The sequence below is a fragment of the Falco naumanni genome, chromosome Z (assembly GCF_017639655.2).
Source record: "Falco naumanni isolate bFalNau1 chromosome Z, bFalNau1.pat, whole genome shotgun sequence".
Taxonomy (NCBI): domain Eukaryota; kingdom Metazoa; phylum Chordata; class Aves; order Falconiformes; family Falconidae; genus Falco; species Falco naumanni.
This window is the reverse complement of record NC_054080.1, coordinates 55,901,344-55,917,929: the sequence shown is the minus strand read 5'-3', so window position 1 is coordinate 55,917,929 and position 16,586 is coordinate 55,901,344. Positions and strand designations below refer to the sequence as shown.

At 39.9% G+C, this 16,586-nt stretch overlaps 1 protein-coding gene across 2 annotated transcripts in view; it reads left to right on the top strand.

The window, feature by feature from the left end:
• The window catches only part of SLC1A1 (solute carrier family 1 member 1), a 59,255-nt gene that overhangs the window by 27,406 nt on the left and 15,263 nt on the right, over positions 1–16,586 (top strand). For both annotated transcript variants that reach the window (XM_040579419.1, XM_040579418.1), the window contains exons 3-6: positions 9,629–9,721; positions 11,654–11,768; positions 14,014–14,056; positions 15,825–15,932. In XM_040579419.1, the coding sequence (XP_040435353.1) occupies positions 9,629–9,721; positions 11,654–11,768; positions 14,014–14,056; positions 15,825–15,932 (359 nt within the window). The remainder of the gene's footprint in view (positions 1–9,628; positions 9,722–11,653; positions 11,769–14,013; positions 14,057–15,824; positions 15,933–16,586) is intronic.

Below are 16,586 nucleotides of genomic sequence, written 5' to 3'. Positions count from 1 at the left end.
CTGTGGGTGGGGTCCACGACTCCCCCTTGTCCCCAGAGCTAATTACTGAAACATTTTTGATTTTTGGAAATTCTGAATATCTTTGGTCCATCAGAAGCACTCTAGCACAGGTCCTGACCCTCTTGCTAGGAATACTGAATGTGGAAAACTCTCCACCTCCTGAATCTGGTGGAGTTACACACAATCGGTTGTAACTGCCCTAGCCTCAGTGGCAGAAACAACAGCTGTTACAGCCCCTGCGGCCACTCCAGCCGCATGACAGGCAGCAGCTACTCCAGCCCCTGTGGCAGGCACGGCACCACAACGAGTGATGCAGAAGACCAACCTGTGTCAGTGTCAGTGGCCCCTATACAGAAGAAAAAAAATAAAGGGAAAGCAGCTTATTTGGGAAAGGAGGACAATGAAGCAGGCCCATCACAGGAACAAGATGAAGACAAACAAGAGGTAACCTCTTGATCCCTATGTCTGAACGAACTGCGGGATATGCAGAAAGTTTATGCCTGTCAGTCAGGTGAACACATTATCACCTGGTTGCTTTGATGCTGAGATAATGGGGATAGTAGTATAGAAGTGGAGGGTAGGGAAGCCAAGTAGCTGGGGTCACTTTCTAAAGCAGGGGGCATTGACAAGGCAATTGGAAAAGGAACGTGAGCCCTCAGCCTTTGGAACCAAATCCTGTCAAGCCTTAAGGAAAGGGATCCCTACAAAGAGGGTATTACATGTTGCCCAAGCAAGTGGACTGCACTGGAGGAATGTGTCTGGTACTTGAGTGAATTAGCTGTGAAAGAGATGATTTATTATGACTGGGGCAATCCACAGTCACCCACAGATCCCATTGAAGTCCTATGCACACAACCCGTGTGGCAGAAATTGGTACAGAGCGCACCATCGTCGTATGCCAGCTCATTGGCAGTAATGGGCTGGAAAGGCAACGCACGACCAATTCCAGGACTGCCTTTGCCTGAAGCAGGAATGACCCAAACTGTTTTCCCGAACATATTTTTAAGGTGTACTACAGGAACTTTATCCCCTTCTACAGTAGTTGAAAGCTTTGACTGGGCAGGGCCAGCTCAGCTGGCAGATCCTCTGGTGTTGACTAACCAAGTGGCCTTTGCTAAATGTATCTCCCAGTGTTTGAAAGTTCCACCACCCATTGCTTTCAGTGCAGTCCGTTACACTGTTAAATTTTCCCGGAGGCTCATGATGTGATGTATACACTCGGTGCCATGCTCTTTGGCCAAAACGTCTATGAGATTGGTTCAGAAAGGAGTTCCGTTGCCTGATTCAGTTCCTTCTGGGGTGCCATGTCACCACAAGACTTTCTCTGTCAAGGCCCAGGATAGTGTTCTGGGCAGTGCCATGGTCACAGGGTATGTTTCCAGCCATCCAGTGGTTGCTACCACCATTGTAGGCACATGGCGCTTGCCTTGGCATGTCTGTGCAAGTGTGATACAGTCAATCTGCCAAGCCTCCTCATATTTAAATTTTATCCATCATCCTCCATACCAATAAGGCTTTAACCGTTTGGGTTGCTTAATTGCAGCGTGTGTTTCACATTCATGGATTACCTGTGCAATAGTGTCCATGGTTAAGTCCACCCCTCATTCTGGGGCCCATCTATATGTTGCATCTCTTCCCTGATGGCCTGAAGTGTCATGAGCCCACCGAGCTATATATAATTCACCTTGATGTTGCCAATCCAAATCTACCTGAGCCACTTCAGTCTTGGCTGCTTGATCTACCTGCTGGTTGTTTAGGTGTTCTTCAGTGGCCTGGCTACTGGGTACAGGAGCATCTACATGATGTCCTTTTACAGCCAGGTTCTCCACCAGGGCAGCAATATCTTGCCATAATGCAGCAGCCCAGATGGGTTTACCTCTGCATTGTCAAATACTTTGCTTCCGTTGCCATAGCCACACACAAAGAACATTTGCCACCATCCATGAGTCAGTATAGAGGTGAAGTATTGGCCATCTTTCTTGTTCAGCAACATCTAAAGCCATCTTGATAGCTTTCACCTCTGCAAACTGACTTGATTCACCTTCTCCTTCAGCAGTTTCTGTGACTTGTCACAGGGGACTCCATACAGCTGCCTTCCAGCTGCAGTGCTTTCCTACAATACGGCAGCACCCATCAGTAAACGAGGCATAGTGCTTCTCACATTCTGACGGTGCATTGTACAGTGGGGCTTCTTCAGCACATCACATCTTCCTCTGGTCACATCCCAAAATCTTTACCTTTCGGCCAGTCCATAATAATTTCCAAGATACCTGGACGATTGGGATTTCCTGTTCAAGCTTGTTGCGTCATCAGCGTGACCCACTGACTCTGCATAGTATCAGTTGCGTGATGTGTAAAGGAAACCCTCCCTTTAAACACCCAGCCCAGCACTGGTAACCGGCACACCAGGAAGAGCTGCACTTTGGTACCAATCACTTCTCAAGCAGCCCGAACCCCTTCATAAGCTGCCAGTATCTCTTTTTCAGCTGGAGTATAGCGAGTCTCTGGTCCTTTATACCCCTAACTGCAAAAGCCCAAGCGTCAACCTTGAGTCTCCCCTGGTGCTTTCTGCCAGAGGCTCCAGGTAGGGCCATTCTCCCTGGCTGCAGTGTTGAGCACACTCTTCACATCTTGCCCAGTGCGAGCTGGCCCAAAGGCTACTGCTTGAACTGACTCCCATTTAATTTGTCCAAAGGCTTGTCATTGCTCAGGACCACATTTGAAATTATTCTTCTTTCAGGTCATGTGGTAAAGAGGGCTTACAATCATAATGTATGGAACGAGCATTCTGCAAAAGCTGACTACACCTAAGAAAGCCCGAGTTTCTTTCTTATTAGTGAATGGACGCATAGCTATTATTTTGTTGACCACATCCATTGGGATCTTATTATGTCCATTTTATTCCCAATTCAAATACTCCAATACACTACTTCCAATTCAATACTTCCCATTCAGAAGGGTTTGGAGTATTTTCTCCCCTTTGTCAAAAACTTCTGCTGCTGCATTGCCCCATGCACTGATGTTATCAATGTCTTGCAGATGTCGGGGAGCTTCACTCTGTTCCGGTGCAGCCTGGATCAGTCCACGGCAGATGGTAGGGATGTGTTTCCACCCCTGGGGCAGTTGATTCCAGGTGTGTTGGACACCCCTCCAAGAAAAGGCCAACTGTGGCCTGCACTCTGCAGCCAAAGGGACTGAGAAAAATGCATTTGTGGTATTATTGGCGGCGTACCACTTGGCTGCCTTTGATTCCAGTTCACATTGAATTTCTAGCATATCTGGTACAGCTACACTCAACAGTGACTCCATTCAGGCCATGACATTCCACTGTTAGCCTCCCTTAGGCTTTCGCACTGGCCATATGGGGCTGTTAAAGGGTGAACAGGTCCTGCTGGTCACTCCTTGGTGCTCTAGTCCGCAAATCAGCTTATGGATGGGAATCAAGGAGTCTCTGTTGGTATGCTGGTATTGCTGCCAGTGTACCGTGGTAGTAGCAATTGGCACCTGTTGTTCTTAGACTTTCAGTAACCCCACCACAGAGGGGTCTTCTGAAAGACCAGGCAAAATAGACAGCTGCTTGATTTCCTCTGTTTCCAAGGCAGCTATACTGAAAGCCTATTTATACCCTTTCAGGTATCACCCTATAATAATCTGGATATCACCCTATAATTCATGGATCACACAGTTTCAGTTTCAGCCACGGTTGGTACCTGTAGTACAGAGCAAATGTTCTACCCCAGACAGTATATCTCTCAAGTGTTGGTAATTTTTCTGTGATGATAGCCACTGCAGTCAGTCCCTTGGCTATCCATGCTGTGCTGTATAAAAATGTAGTTCTATAATGGATTTTATTATGAGGTTCCCAAGTGCTGTTACCAGCATAAAATTTCTATTTTATGTGGGAAATATAAGTCATTCTACCAGGCAGGAACAAAATAGAAGGAGGAGCTAATGGGGTAATAACCTTTCAACATCTTTGAAGGTTTATTAATGCACATCTTTGAAGGAAACTGCTCTGCAAGTGGTTTCCTCTCCTGCACTCTGTTAAATAAAATCAAGATTAATATTAATGAGTACTCGGTTTTTTCACCTTACTTCATAGGTTGCTTCTCAGGAACTGCCATCAGTTCTGAAGTCTGTGTTAGTGGTCAGCTTCAGAGAAAGATAATATCCGGATGCAGAATAATTTCACATCACAGAGGTTTCGGTGTAATCTAGTAGCTTGATACTGCTATAAACAGACACAACTGGTTTCTTTATCTTTCATGTTTTGTTAACTGTTGTGATTTTGGATATTTCTACAACCTCTGTATAGGTTCAACACCTCTGTCTCCTGCTTAGCTCTTGGCCTCAGCAACACACAAAGACAACACAGTCTGCAGTTTAGTTACACAGGTGATGAGAGGTGTTTCCTTACAACTGGTTTGAAATTGCAGCTTGGCAATGTAGCTAATTGGCGGCACTTTCCACTGCTCCTGTATTAGGAGAGGAAGATAATAGAAATTCGCTATTTTCCAAATAAATGCCTCAGACATAGTGAGTGTGAAGCACATTGCTCTGGGATTTGTTAAAAAGTCCGCCATTCTTTACCTGATACAGAGAAATATAATTACACTGCTCCACAGCAGGTTCACTGGCACACTAGTGCAGGCTTCAAAAGATCCTAGCTGGATTTTTATTCAGTAAGAACCTGTGGGTATTTCAAATTTCAGGGTCCATTTGGGAGTGGTGGACAGGTTTTTTTGGTGCCTATGAATTTGTCTGAATTCAGTTCGCCAGAGACTAATACCTGCAGAGCTTTTTCGATCAGCTACTTGGTTTCTTTTACCTGAAATGTTATGTATTATTTATATTCCCAAAGATCTGAGTAACTGTTTTTGAAAACTAAAAGGGAATTACAGAAATCATTGAGAATCTTACTACACTTCCTAGGAAACAATAAGAAACCTGTAGACCAACCTGGAAACAGTGAAAAGAAATTGACACTGTTGGCAGTTGACTAAAGACACTCATATTTAATGGGAGTAGAGGTGTCATTAGTGTCAGAGGACAAAGAAAGAAAACTTGAGGACTGGTTTGTGTTCAGAATGTTCCAAAACAACCTTTCTAAGCAGCAAGGCAAAGAAAAACAAGTGTTTTTCACAAAAAAGTTTAGAAAATCTATTTCCTGTATTTTCATGAAGCTTCAACCGTGTCAATACCATTTAAATTTCAGTGATTTTTCAAGACTTCATTATAACTTTTCAAGCACATTCAAAATTACAGTTTTGTTTAGGAGCATTCTCCGTTCCCTTGTGACACCAAAACAGGAAAAAAAATATGTTCTTGTCAGAGAGAAAATGAACAAGTGAATGCTGGTATTTCACAAAGTGTATCCTTGTGTTACGCTTGTGTTAAGTCCATGAGAAACTGAAAGAATGATTCATGCTTTTGTTAGTGGCTACTGGTAAAAAATTCTGGAACACCATGTTTCATATTTAGGCTCAGTTTTGTTTAAATCAGACTCTTGGGTAAAGTAGCTTTATAGAACAGCATTTCAGGGAAGCAGCTCTAAATATGCACAACAAAACATGATTATGAATGACATTTTATAGGGACTTCAAAGGCTGCAGAAGGCTGATGGCACTTTGATGAAAGCACCTAACAGGACTCTTGTTTTGATGTACTTAACTAGGTAGATAGGGATGCTAAAGTATGAGTCAGCGAACCTATGTGTCTAACCTTGGCAGCACAACATATTCCACATGCAAAAATCAGTAGTTGAATGGAAGGCAGGATTAAACTGGTTAATTGTAATCATTCAATTTTTCCACTTCTGATTTTTCGCAAGTTTCACAATTTTGTCCTCCTTTCTGGTTATTTTTTAAAGAGGAAAGTCCTGGGAATCCTCTAGTAATAGAGAAAAAATAACAGCTGTAAAAAATAAATTAAATTGACAGGCTTCCTGGCAATACCAGCCAAAAGCTTCAAGTAAAAAAAGACCGTATACAGAATAAAAAATAGTTATTGGAATGTGAGGAACAGCTGGATTATTTTTCCCCAGCATTTAAAGTGGAGTATCTATATATCTTACCCAAAAGTATGTGTCTTTTCTGTTCTGTTGAGGGTCCTGTTTCATCCTCATTCCTGTTGTGCTTTCATGCCTTCTAATACTCTGTCAAACAAAATTATTAACATCAGTCTTGTTATTTATCCTCCCATCCTTTCCAAAAAAAAAAAAAAAAAAAAAAAAAAAAGAAAAAAAAAAAAAAGTGTATATACAGTATTTCATTTTGATAGGATTTTAAGGTCCTGGGACAAGAAAAAGATGTGAGAGACTTATTTCACTGATTGTTTCCTTTTTTATTCTTTTGCAAGTGTACGTGTTGCAAATAAAAGAAAACTGGGCAAAAAGAGAAAAACAGTAAAAAGAGCTTTGAGTCGGAGACTGTAACATAGAAAACACAGAAACTAAATTGCAGAAGGCTGGGCAAGTGAACCCCAAATTTGGCTTCAGCTGTTAGAACCTTAACTCTGTTCTGCTAAAATAATATGGGCAAAGAGGTGATAGATAGATAAACAGATTTTACCACCAGTGGATTTCTTTTGTGATCATCTCCCTTAAGTCTTTTGTATCACAGCCACAGAACTGCATTCCATGCTTCAGTGGCTGTAGCTAAATTAGAACATGTCTTGTAGGAAAATTTAAGGAACACATCTGAAATACTTCAGGTTTGAAATGCCCAGGTATGGAGAACTCATCATGCCTGTTTACATTCTGTACAGTAGAGTACATTTACAGTTCTATCTGTTCAAACCTGTTTAAACAATTTAAAATGTGGGCATAGGCCGTGGGAGGGAAGAGCAAATAAAATGGTTATAAAAGTTGAGTGATAATCTACAATAGACACCCAAGATTAATTACACTGGTTTTGTGATCATATCTTTACTTGCAACACTGCAAGCTTTCCATTTTGAGTGGCATGTGTGTCATTATAGTTTGAGAAATAAGTTTTCTTATGAACTGAAATCAGTGTTAGTTATATGCTTTGTTTAATACATCTTACATTAACTCTTTCAGTTATGCCCAAAGAAATTATAAAGCCATGATATTATTTCAAAGGCAATTTAATTTTCAGTTGGCTTGAGAAGGCGACCAGTAGCTATCAATTACATTAGATTATCAATTGCTCACTGGTTACAGTTAGATATGTCTGGAGGGAAATTTGGTTTTATATATTGTGTTTTCCTACATGTAACAAGCTAACATGACCAAAATTAGCAGCATAGAGCACCCAGGGCAAAGCTGTGTCTGTGGCAGTTGTAGTGAATGCTGCTTCGTTCTCTAAACAGAAGCATAATCCTGAACATAGTTTTGTTTCAGAGTACAGCAGTTTTCAAAACAAAAAAACCCTACACCTGTCATCCTCAGAGCGTGCTCATACTTACTCGCCATGTCTGACTGATTTGTGTGTTTTTATGGCTACTAGCAAAGTAGCACGAACATGATGGTGGAAGCACAAGCTGGATTCTAGCACAGATCACTCACTAGCAGGATCATTATACAGTTTAAAAAGGCAGGGGCAAATTTGTCCCTTAATTATACATCTGTAACTTCTGTGAGCATAAGAGTTTGCAAAGGGATTTCATTTGGAGCCAGAATAATGTTGTCACAGTGTCATACTAATTGTGGAATCTTTATAACAGTACCCCAGAGAAATAACCTTGCATGATTATTAGGCTCTTGGCTGAGTCAGCAAGACTGCCAGCAAAAAAAATCTTAAGGCAAGCTTTGTAAAGTACTCCATCCCATGAAAAGATTGTTATCCTACCTCCACTGCGTATGTAACCACTATCAACAGTCAATACAACGAGTTTTAGAATAAAATCCCATGTTTTCTAATTTTTATGAACTTTTCATTAAAATGGAACTGTGGCAATACCAGTTTGGTAAAACATTGTAAAGTCTTCTAAGTAAATACATCAGATGTAAAAGTTTCAACATTGACAGCCTTTGAAACCAGCTCTTCTATCGTCCACAGAATCCATTATTTATTACTATCCATTCTCAAGAGTTATCACTACCATAATTTCCACAGCTGAGCCCACAGCAATGCAAAAGACCTCTTTTCTACCTGGTTTTTCCCAGTTCCCAAGGTCAGAAGTAAAAATGACAGCGCAGATTGTGTCCATTTTGTTGTTTGTGCCTCAGACAATATCATTAGTGCTGACAGCCTCCTGTGATAGCTGTGGTGTTGCTTTTTTCTGTGCACTGGTCTGTATTCCCTTGCCGTGTGAACAGTTCTTTTATTATCCTGATTTGCTTTAAAAGTGTGATAATCTTTACATCATTATTTCTGTATGTATATGTGGTTCTTCTGTGCTCAGTCTGATGATACACTGTCCCATGAAAGACCCCCAAATAATCAAATAGATGGTGAAATAAAATAACCTTCGTTCTCCCCTCCCAGTACTGTTTGCATTTTGAATAACAATTAACAGAACAAGTAAGGCATTATAGGAATGCTCTAGGCACAAGTTGTTACTGTTGTTAATATACCTTCTGAAAGAGACATCAACTCACGGTTGAAGTGTGCTGGCTAAGATCCTTTTTGAGCTCAAAGATCAGTAAGTTACTATTGTGTCAGAAAGATCTTTTGATCTTTCTTCCTTAGCTTTAGGAACATTTTTTTTTTTTTTCCCTAAAAATTATGCCTATCTGAGGTTAAATATCCTCTTGCTATTTTTACTTTTCTGTACAAGGGAATCTGGCCAGTCTTTGATAATTTGACTCAATAAACATAAAAATATAAATGGATTACAAATGTATACTAAAGAGATAGTGGTGAATTATTAACTAGCGTGGTTATAGACAGTCCAGTTTTACAATTACAATGTTGATTTTACCCTGGTTACTGAACTGTATGTGTACAGATGTAACTGTGAATCTTTTAAACAATTAAAAAATACTTCATGAGTGGTTTGGTGTAATATTGTTGCCACAAGTTAAGTTGACCTCATTATAACACCTGCCTCAGCACTTTCCCTACCTTCATTAACAAAAACTGCCCTCAATTCCTGGCAATGGCAGATACCAAGAGTGGGAACAGCTCAGACTTCAGACAAGCTTTGGTCAAAAAAAAAAACAAAACCCAAAACACCTGTTAATGAAGGCAACCCCCCTCCACCCACCCAGGAATGAGCCTTAGGTGTCTGTACATGCCTTTGAGCAACCTGGGGTAACAACCTTGAGCAGCTTCCTTCCCATGGCTTTTAGTTTTAAAGCCAAAGTGTTACAGATCTGAAGAAAGTGACGCTATTGTTAAAGTGAATATGGAAAGAAATTCTAACATACTTTCATAAACCAAAGAAGTCTAATTCATCACAAACATCAGGGAATGAGAAAAGTTAAATTTTCTTTTTCCTAGAAAAACCCTAGGAAACTGGATTTTTGCAAAGAAGCAGAAGCAAACATGTTGGTCTGCTACAGAGTTTTCAGAAGTGCAACTGGCAATTAAGTCTTTTAAAATACCTTGATTAAGGAAAAAATTCCTGCATAGACATTAAAGACAATAAATGTCTCTACAAAAATAACAAGTTTCTTCTGAGGTTGTTTTATAGTGGTTTGTTTTTGTGGTTCTTTTTGCAGGTGTTGCTGCTTTGGATTCCAGCGTTTCTGGGAAGATTGGTTTGCGAGCAGTCATATATTATTTCTGCACTACAGTCATTGCTGTAATACTAGGTACTCTGTGATACTCTAACTTTTGAAACCCTCAGCGTCACTTAATTACAAGCGTACAGCACTGTGACATTACTAATTTCACAAGACAGGATGGAGAGAAGAGACAGGAGTCATACCAAACCTCTTGACATACTTTGAGCCAAATACAGGGAGAAGTTAGTCCCTCCGTTCACAAGTTGGGCTGTATTCATATCCAGTATGAAGCCACAGGCGATTTCACCATACATTTCAGCTCAGGGAAGGTTAGGAGCTGTCTGCTTGTGTGAACAGTGACCAGCAGCGGGAAAGCTGAATGAACATCAAAGGCCAGCCTTAACTGCAAGGTGAATCTCCTCAATAGCAAATTGACAGATTGTTACTTCTTCTCAGATGCGAGAATGTATGTGTCTCACCTGGAAGAATGACAGAAAATACTGCTTTCCTTGTAGTCTCATTTCCTTCCTGAGAGGTTTTTGTCCTCTCTGTCACTGCCTGGCTCCACTCCTGTCTCTCTGAAGTCCACATCTCTTCTTACATAAAGTTCATTCCCTACAAGCAGCCGTGAAATCTTCCGTATTTGCTTAAACAAACATATTTAGCCTGCCTTCTTAAATAAGAAATAAAATTAAACCCTCTTCTGTCAACGGTCACATGTTTTGTGGCCTGTCTTTGTATTTTGTTGAGCCTAAGTGAATGCTGTGCCTAGATACCCACTAAAAAGAAATATGTATTTATTTGAAGGACAAAATGTACATCATACGTGGCTTACTTGTAAAGCAAAGCAGTATTTAAGAATAGAAAAAGAATCACATACAGACATATAAGGCCAGATTAATTTCTAGAGGCTGCATCATAGAGAATAATATATCACTGCAGTTACACCGTTCAGGCTAGCCCATCAGTCTGTGAATTTTCTGTGAAAAGAGAGAGATAAATTAATAAAGACTAACATTAATATGTATCTAGCTCAGTCTGTGAATTTTCTGTGAAAAGAGAGAGAAAAATTAATAAAGACTAACATTAATATGTATCTAGCTTAGAAATTGTCCCGAGCCCCCAAGTGGGGGATTAAACCAGACAATCTCCAGAGGTCCTTGCTATTCTAAATTATTCCATGATACTAAGATATTACTTGTTTCATTGTGCAGGGTTACACAAATTCATTGCTGCTTTTATTCACAGCTGTCGTTAGAAAGCCTTGTTCCTGGCTGGTTGAAGGATCATCCAAATGCCTCTTTTTCCCTGCATTGAGATTTAGTAGTTTCATTTGCCTTAGGTTTGTTTGGACTTCGGAAATTAAATAAATAAATAAATAAAAGTACATTTGGAAAGGTCTAGTATTTCATAGAATAGTAAAAATTCCTGAAATGAAGCTACTAAATTAAATGGAAAATTTGTCACTGATTTCAGTATCCACAAGGTCAAAGCTAGTATTTCTTGCCCATAATTTTTTATTTGTCTATTTCTGAAGCCCTTGTCTTATGTAACTTGATTGCTAACTAACTTTACCAAAACATCCTGTTGTACTTTGGGGTCACAGGACAATGCACTTGTATTCCTGTCTGAAAGCCGTTAACAGGAGCTGCACAAGGTAAAAGGTAAATAGCAATTCAAGTTATTATCATGCAAAAGTTGCAGAATGCTTCAGCTGAAACCCAGCTGAAGTAATTTACCCTCTTGGTGAGCAGTAGCGATTTATTACCATACATGCAAAAACAAAGCTAGATGCTCAAGTCCAGTGGCAAGACCACAAGTAGCTCCTGTGTTGGGGGAACCGGCACATTTAAGGACACCACCTGTAGACTTCTCTTTTATGAACAGCTCTACATGAGCACGCAGGGAAAACATTTGTTCAGTTTAGCTCATGAACAATTTAGCTACACGGGATAGCTAAGGCAGGGCGCACCAATGCCTCTGCTTGCACTGTAAGCTCTTCTGGTTCTCCTTCTGCAGGGATTGTCTTAGTTGTGACCATTAAACCTGGAGTGCCTCAAACAGCAAATGAGATTGACAGGGTGGGCAGTACCCCAGAAGTCAGTACTGTTGATGCCATGCTGGATCTGATCAGGTGAGTTTTTCTTTTTTAGTTTCCATACCCTTGTTGCAAAAGTCCAAACAAATACAAATAAAGTTGTGATGTGTAATGCAATAAGAATGCTTTCTAATGTTGTTTGGATGAATAAGGAGAAAATAACAGATATTCCAACAGGTTAGGCATTTTAGAGTCTATTCAAAGCAGTTCATTAAAAAAATTTCTCTTTACATGATAGACTTTGGTTAATAAACCAATGACAACAAAAATTCCCTCCTTTGAAAAAATTGATATGCAAGATTTACACATTATGAAGAAAGTATCCAGAAAAGATTGAATGGTTGGCAGGTTACTGACTGGCAGCTTCTGTGTCATCCAGCATTGACAGCCAGCTGAAATTGCAGTTTTGTGTTTCCCCTTCTCAAGGCAGGGTGCAGAGTAACAAGATGCAGTAAGCAAAGGTTTCTTAAGGCTGCCCAGTCAACAAGTTTGCTGCATCAGTAGTATCTAACCAGGTATCATCACCTGGAAAAAGATAGACACTTAAAACAGTTGCAAGAAAAGCCCTAGAAAAGCCCGAAGAAGACCTGAGCAGATTTTCAGAGTTAATGTGTTTAAGGAATAAGAAAAAAATTCACAAAAAAGAGCTAAATTTCCAATAGTTGCTAAGTAGTTCCCTCAAAAATGTTTTCTCTGGATTATCTTTTTTGTCCAGCTGCAGTTTGTCTCTGTTCTATATCACTATTCCTGCCCACTATTTTTTTTTTTTTTTTTTTTCAGAAATTTTACTTAACCTATCACGTAAGAATCAATTGCCGTTCATTTGGCTTTCCCAGCATTTTTAATTTCAGGGAATGTGACTGGCATTTGCAGACACAACTCCAGATACAGTCTTTGACACTGGTAAAATAGACACATGTGTATACATTTATATATAGGTATATGTCCGCCTTGAAAAAAGTTACTGTCCTATTTAATAGCAAATGTCTGCTGTCATCTGGGGCTTCTCTGCCCCGGCACAGATCACGGCAGATGTCTTTAAGAATGACTCGGTTTCTCTGAGGTTTATATACAAGGTAGTTAAACCCAAAGCCCCATGTTAAACAATCCACAGCTCTTCCCAGCCTCTGCCCCCTCCTGCCTGTGCATGACCAGGATGGCAGCACCTTGGATGGCTCATCTCATTCGTTATGGTCACTTGCCCAGGAATCAATAAGAGGAACTGCCATCAGCAGTATTATAAAACCTCATGCGGTCTGTTACCAGTAACTTCCACATAAATATTTCCACACAAATTCAACAGGGCTGATACAGTTCCATGCATTAAAAAGTCTTCCTATAGCAAGAAGTGGTGTGAACTGTAATTCAGAGTGGTCTGGGGTTTTGCTACAGTTACAGCTCAACTTCCTGTAAACAAGTTTAAGACTATGAATTAGGAATTTGAGATCTGAAATACTCTTTAAAAGGAATTATAATTACTTTTTTGTATTAATCAGATTTAAGATCCAAATCCAGGAAGTCTTGTAAAGATTAAGGAAATTCCCAGGCTTGTACAAACTACTCTTGCCTTTGAAGGAATTTTGCTGTGAAAACTTGAAAAACAAAGGCAAGAGTTTGTGAAAGATCTGGAAGGAAGATAGAGACCTGCTTCAATATATAAACTACCTTTTTCCACACTGGACTGGGTAATCAATAAATACCTAATCAATGCTATTTTCTGCAATTGTTTGAAACCGGAATTGGCAGTTGGCACGCGACTGGATTGCACTGATTCTGATCTAATTTCCTGATTTTTCAGTGTGCAGACATGGTTCTTGACCCTGGAATGACATGTGGAAATCTTCCATCAGCCAAGATTAATTTCTGGATTCAGAATTACAATAGAGCACACCACATATCTGATTCTTCCAGCACAGTGTTTATAAGAGGGGTTTTATTTTCTGCCTATATTTGACAAATCCTATAAAAACAGTGTGTCCTGTATTCCTCATGCAAATGATAGAGAAAAAAACCACTGGGTTTAGTAGATTACCAACAGAAATGTCAAATACTGAAAAATAAGCCAAAAAATCCAGCTGTAGGAAAACAGTGAACTGGTCGTTAGGAGTCCTGAATTGTTAATTTCTTTGGGCTTTATATATGATGGTGCTAAATACACTGCTTTCTGGTTAAAGGGACACAGCCTGATCTGCTTTTCAAGCAGCAGATTTTATTGTTTTGTTTATATAAACAACTTGTTTTACTATGCTGTAATGTTGAAATGCTTATACCTTTTTAACAGGAACATGTTCCCAGAAAACCTTGTCCAGGCCTGTTTTCAACAGGTAAGTTTGAACATTGCTCTTTCCTACTGTAGTTTTTATTGCTCACTGCAAATTATTCTTGGTTTATGTCCCCAAAAACTATGTCAAGTAAAAATTATTTCTGAGAAGTCCAGGAGTATCTTAATCTCCCATAAAAAGACTTACTTTCGAGGCATCTTGGTTTCATTTCCGTTGTGATAAATGCTCTATTTTCAGCTGTTAAGTCCTTGATCATCCTTTGCCAAAAGACACTGTTAGGAGCTGGGTGCAGAACCCAAGATGCATGTAAGAGAGGATTTTTACTTCTGGGATGGGTGTGAAAACCCTCAGTGTCTAATGAAGTCTGTGTAACTAGCCCTCACCCCGACATGTCTCACATCGGATGCCCATTGCCAGACCTGATAATGATCCATCTTAAGGAAAAGGCAGCCAGTTGGGTTTGTTTGAGACATCTTTTGGAGAAAGTGAGGTATGCAAGATGAAAGAGGAAAACTACTGTCTATGTATCAGATTTACTTCTGATTCTGTCACCTTTATCTGTAAATATATTAATCGGTTTTTGTAATGCTCTCTGCTTCCCTTTTTAGTCTTGTCTAGCAGCTGCCTACCAGTGAGAACTGTATGTGAGGTAGTTAACTTTTCCCAGGAAATTATGGTAACTGTCCTGCTGTGCACAGCACTGAATATATTTCCAGTTTATAAAACTTCTTCGTATAGTTCTTCTTATATGTTAATTACTGTCACCTGACACTAAGGCGACAGATCATTTTAGGGTTCCTTTGCAGAATGATGAGGGCACTAAATTGCAGTTAGAATTAAAGCTTTATTTTCTTAACAGGATATTATGATTAGTATAACACAGAATTTATAACAAGAATAGCACAGGTTTTCTATAAACAGGGTCAGTGTAGTACAATATTGTAACAGCAGACTGGGTCAAATCTTAGTGCTTGGTTTACTGTATCAACATAGACTCAAAGAACATATAAAAGAATACAAATCCGTCATTCTGCAGAGGAAGCAGATGGCAGCAGAGGCATCCCTGGCCACTGGGAGGGTCCTGGGACTCTGTCCAGCAGCAGCTCCCATCCAAGTTTCCCCTTAGGACTTGTAACAGCTTGGTTTTATAGACAGTGCTCTGGGTGCTGTTTTACTTCTCTGCTCAGTGGTGGGTGCCTGGCACCTTCAAGGCTGGTAAGGAGAGGACCAGCCTTGAGGCTGGTGGGAAGGGAAAGAAGAAAACTGGTTCATCTACTTGGAGCACAGGACCTTCAAGGCCTGATAATAAGGGGAAGGGGGACTAATAAAAGACCAGCTCGACCACAGAGAATGGCTTTGCCTTATATAATGGCATTAGTAACACTAACCACAGTACTAGAGATCTGGCTGTATCAGGTGCACCTGGCATCTGCTCTACAGACCTTTCCTGGAGTGGCTGTCAGCAATTTTGTCCAGAACGTTTGTCCCTGCAGAAAGTCCCCTTTCTATTGTCAGGCGCTGTATCTCATCCCCCAGAAGGCTGCAGCAGGTCCACAGGGTACCCAAGAGCCTGGGGAGCAGAATTCATGGCATGTTATCTGTGAATCACTTGTTTGATCTACAGCATCCAAAGTACAAAACTGTGATGGCTCACATGAATTGGGAAATAATGTTTATCTATGTTTGCTACCCTCAAGTCAGATTGATTCCTTTTCCCATTATTTTTAATGGGCGAAGGGAATGCCTTTATTCATTCTTGACTTTCCTCATGTTTCTAAATAAGTTCTGTTTTTAAAAAAAACTTTTCCAGTATAAAACCAAACGTGAAAAAGTTGAAGCTACAACTGGCGTGGATAAAAATAGCACCACATTTACAGAAGAACCCGTTACAACTGCTACGACAGCAGAGACTTCAGAGGTGTGACCTTTATTGTTGTATTCCTTTGTAATGTATGAAGTAGGGAGAAAGAACAAAGAATAAATTTGGTTTAGTTGGTGTGGTTAGTGATTGGGAAAAGGAAGGAAATGGTACTTAGATTTTAGCAAGGGCACAAAACTTAATAAGTAAATGCTAGAGGATAGTATGAGGATCTTCTTCAATGGAAAGCAAGACAATGGAAGGCATTTTTAAATTAATAGTTTATTACTCTGCAAGAAAAAATGTAAAGAGACAGAACTGAAGAAGAGGTTTAAGAAACATCTGATTAGAAGTGTGGAAACCTGGGTGTTGATGGTTTATAAAACCTAGACTTACACTGGAGGAGATGGAGAAAGGAATTAAATAGAATATGAACACAGGCTATGAACAGTACCAAATCACTATGCATTTTATTATACTTCTTCCAAATTTCATCTCATAGTAATGAGAGCATGGGAACATGAGCTATATGAGAAGATAATAATTGAATTCTGAAGCAGGATGTAACAAAGAATTGCACTCTTTCTTTCATATGTTCATACTGCACAAACACAGAGGAACGCATGAATACCTACCTATTTAGTAGGACTTTCATGTTATGTGCATCCAATTCTGCTATAAATTATGCAATTTCACTGGTTTCAGATGATCAAT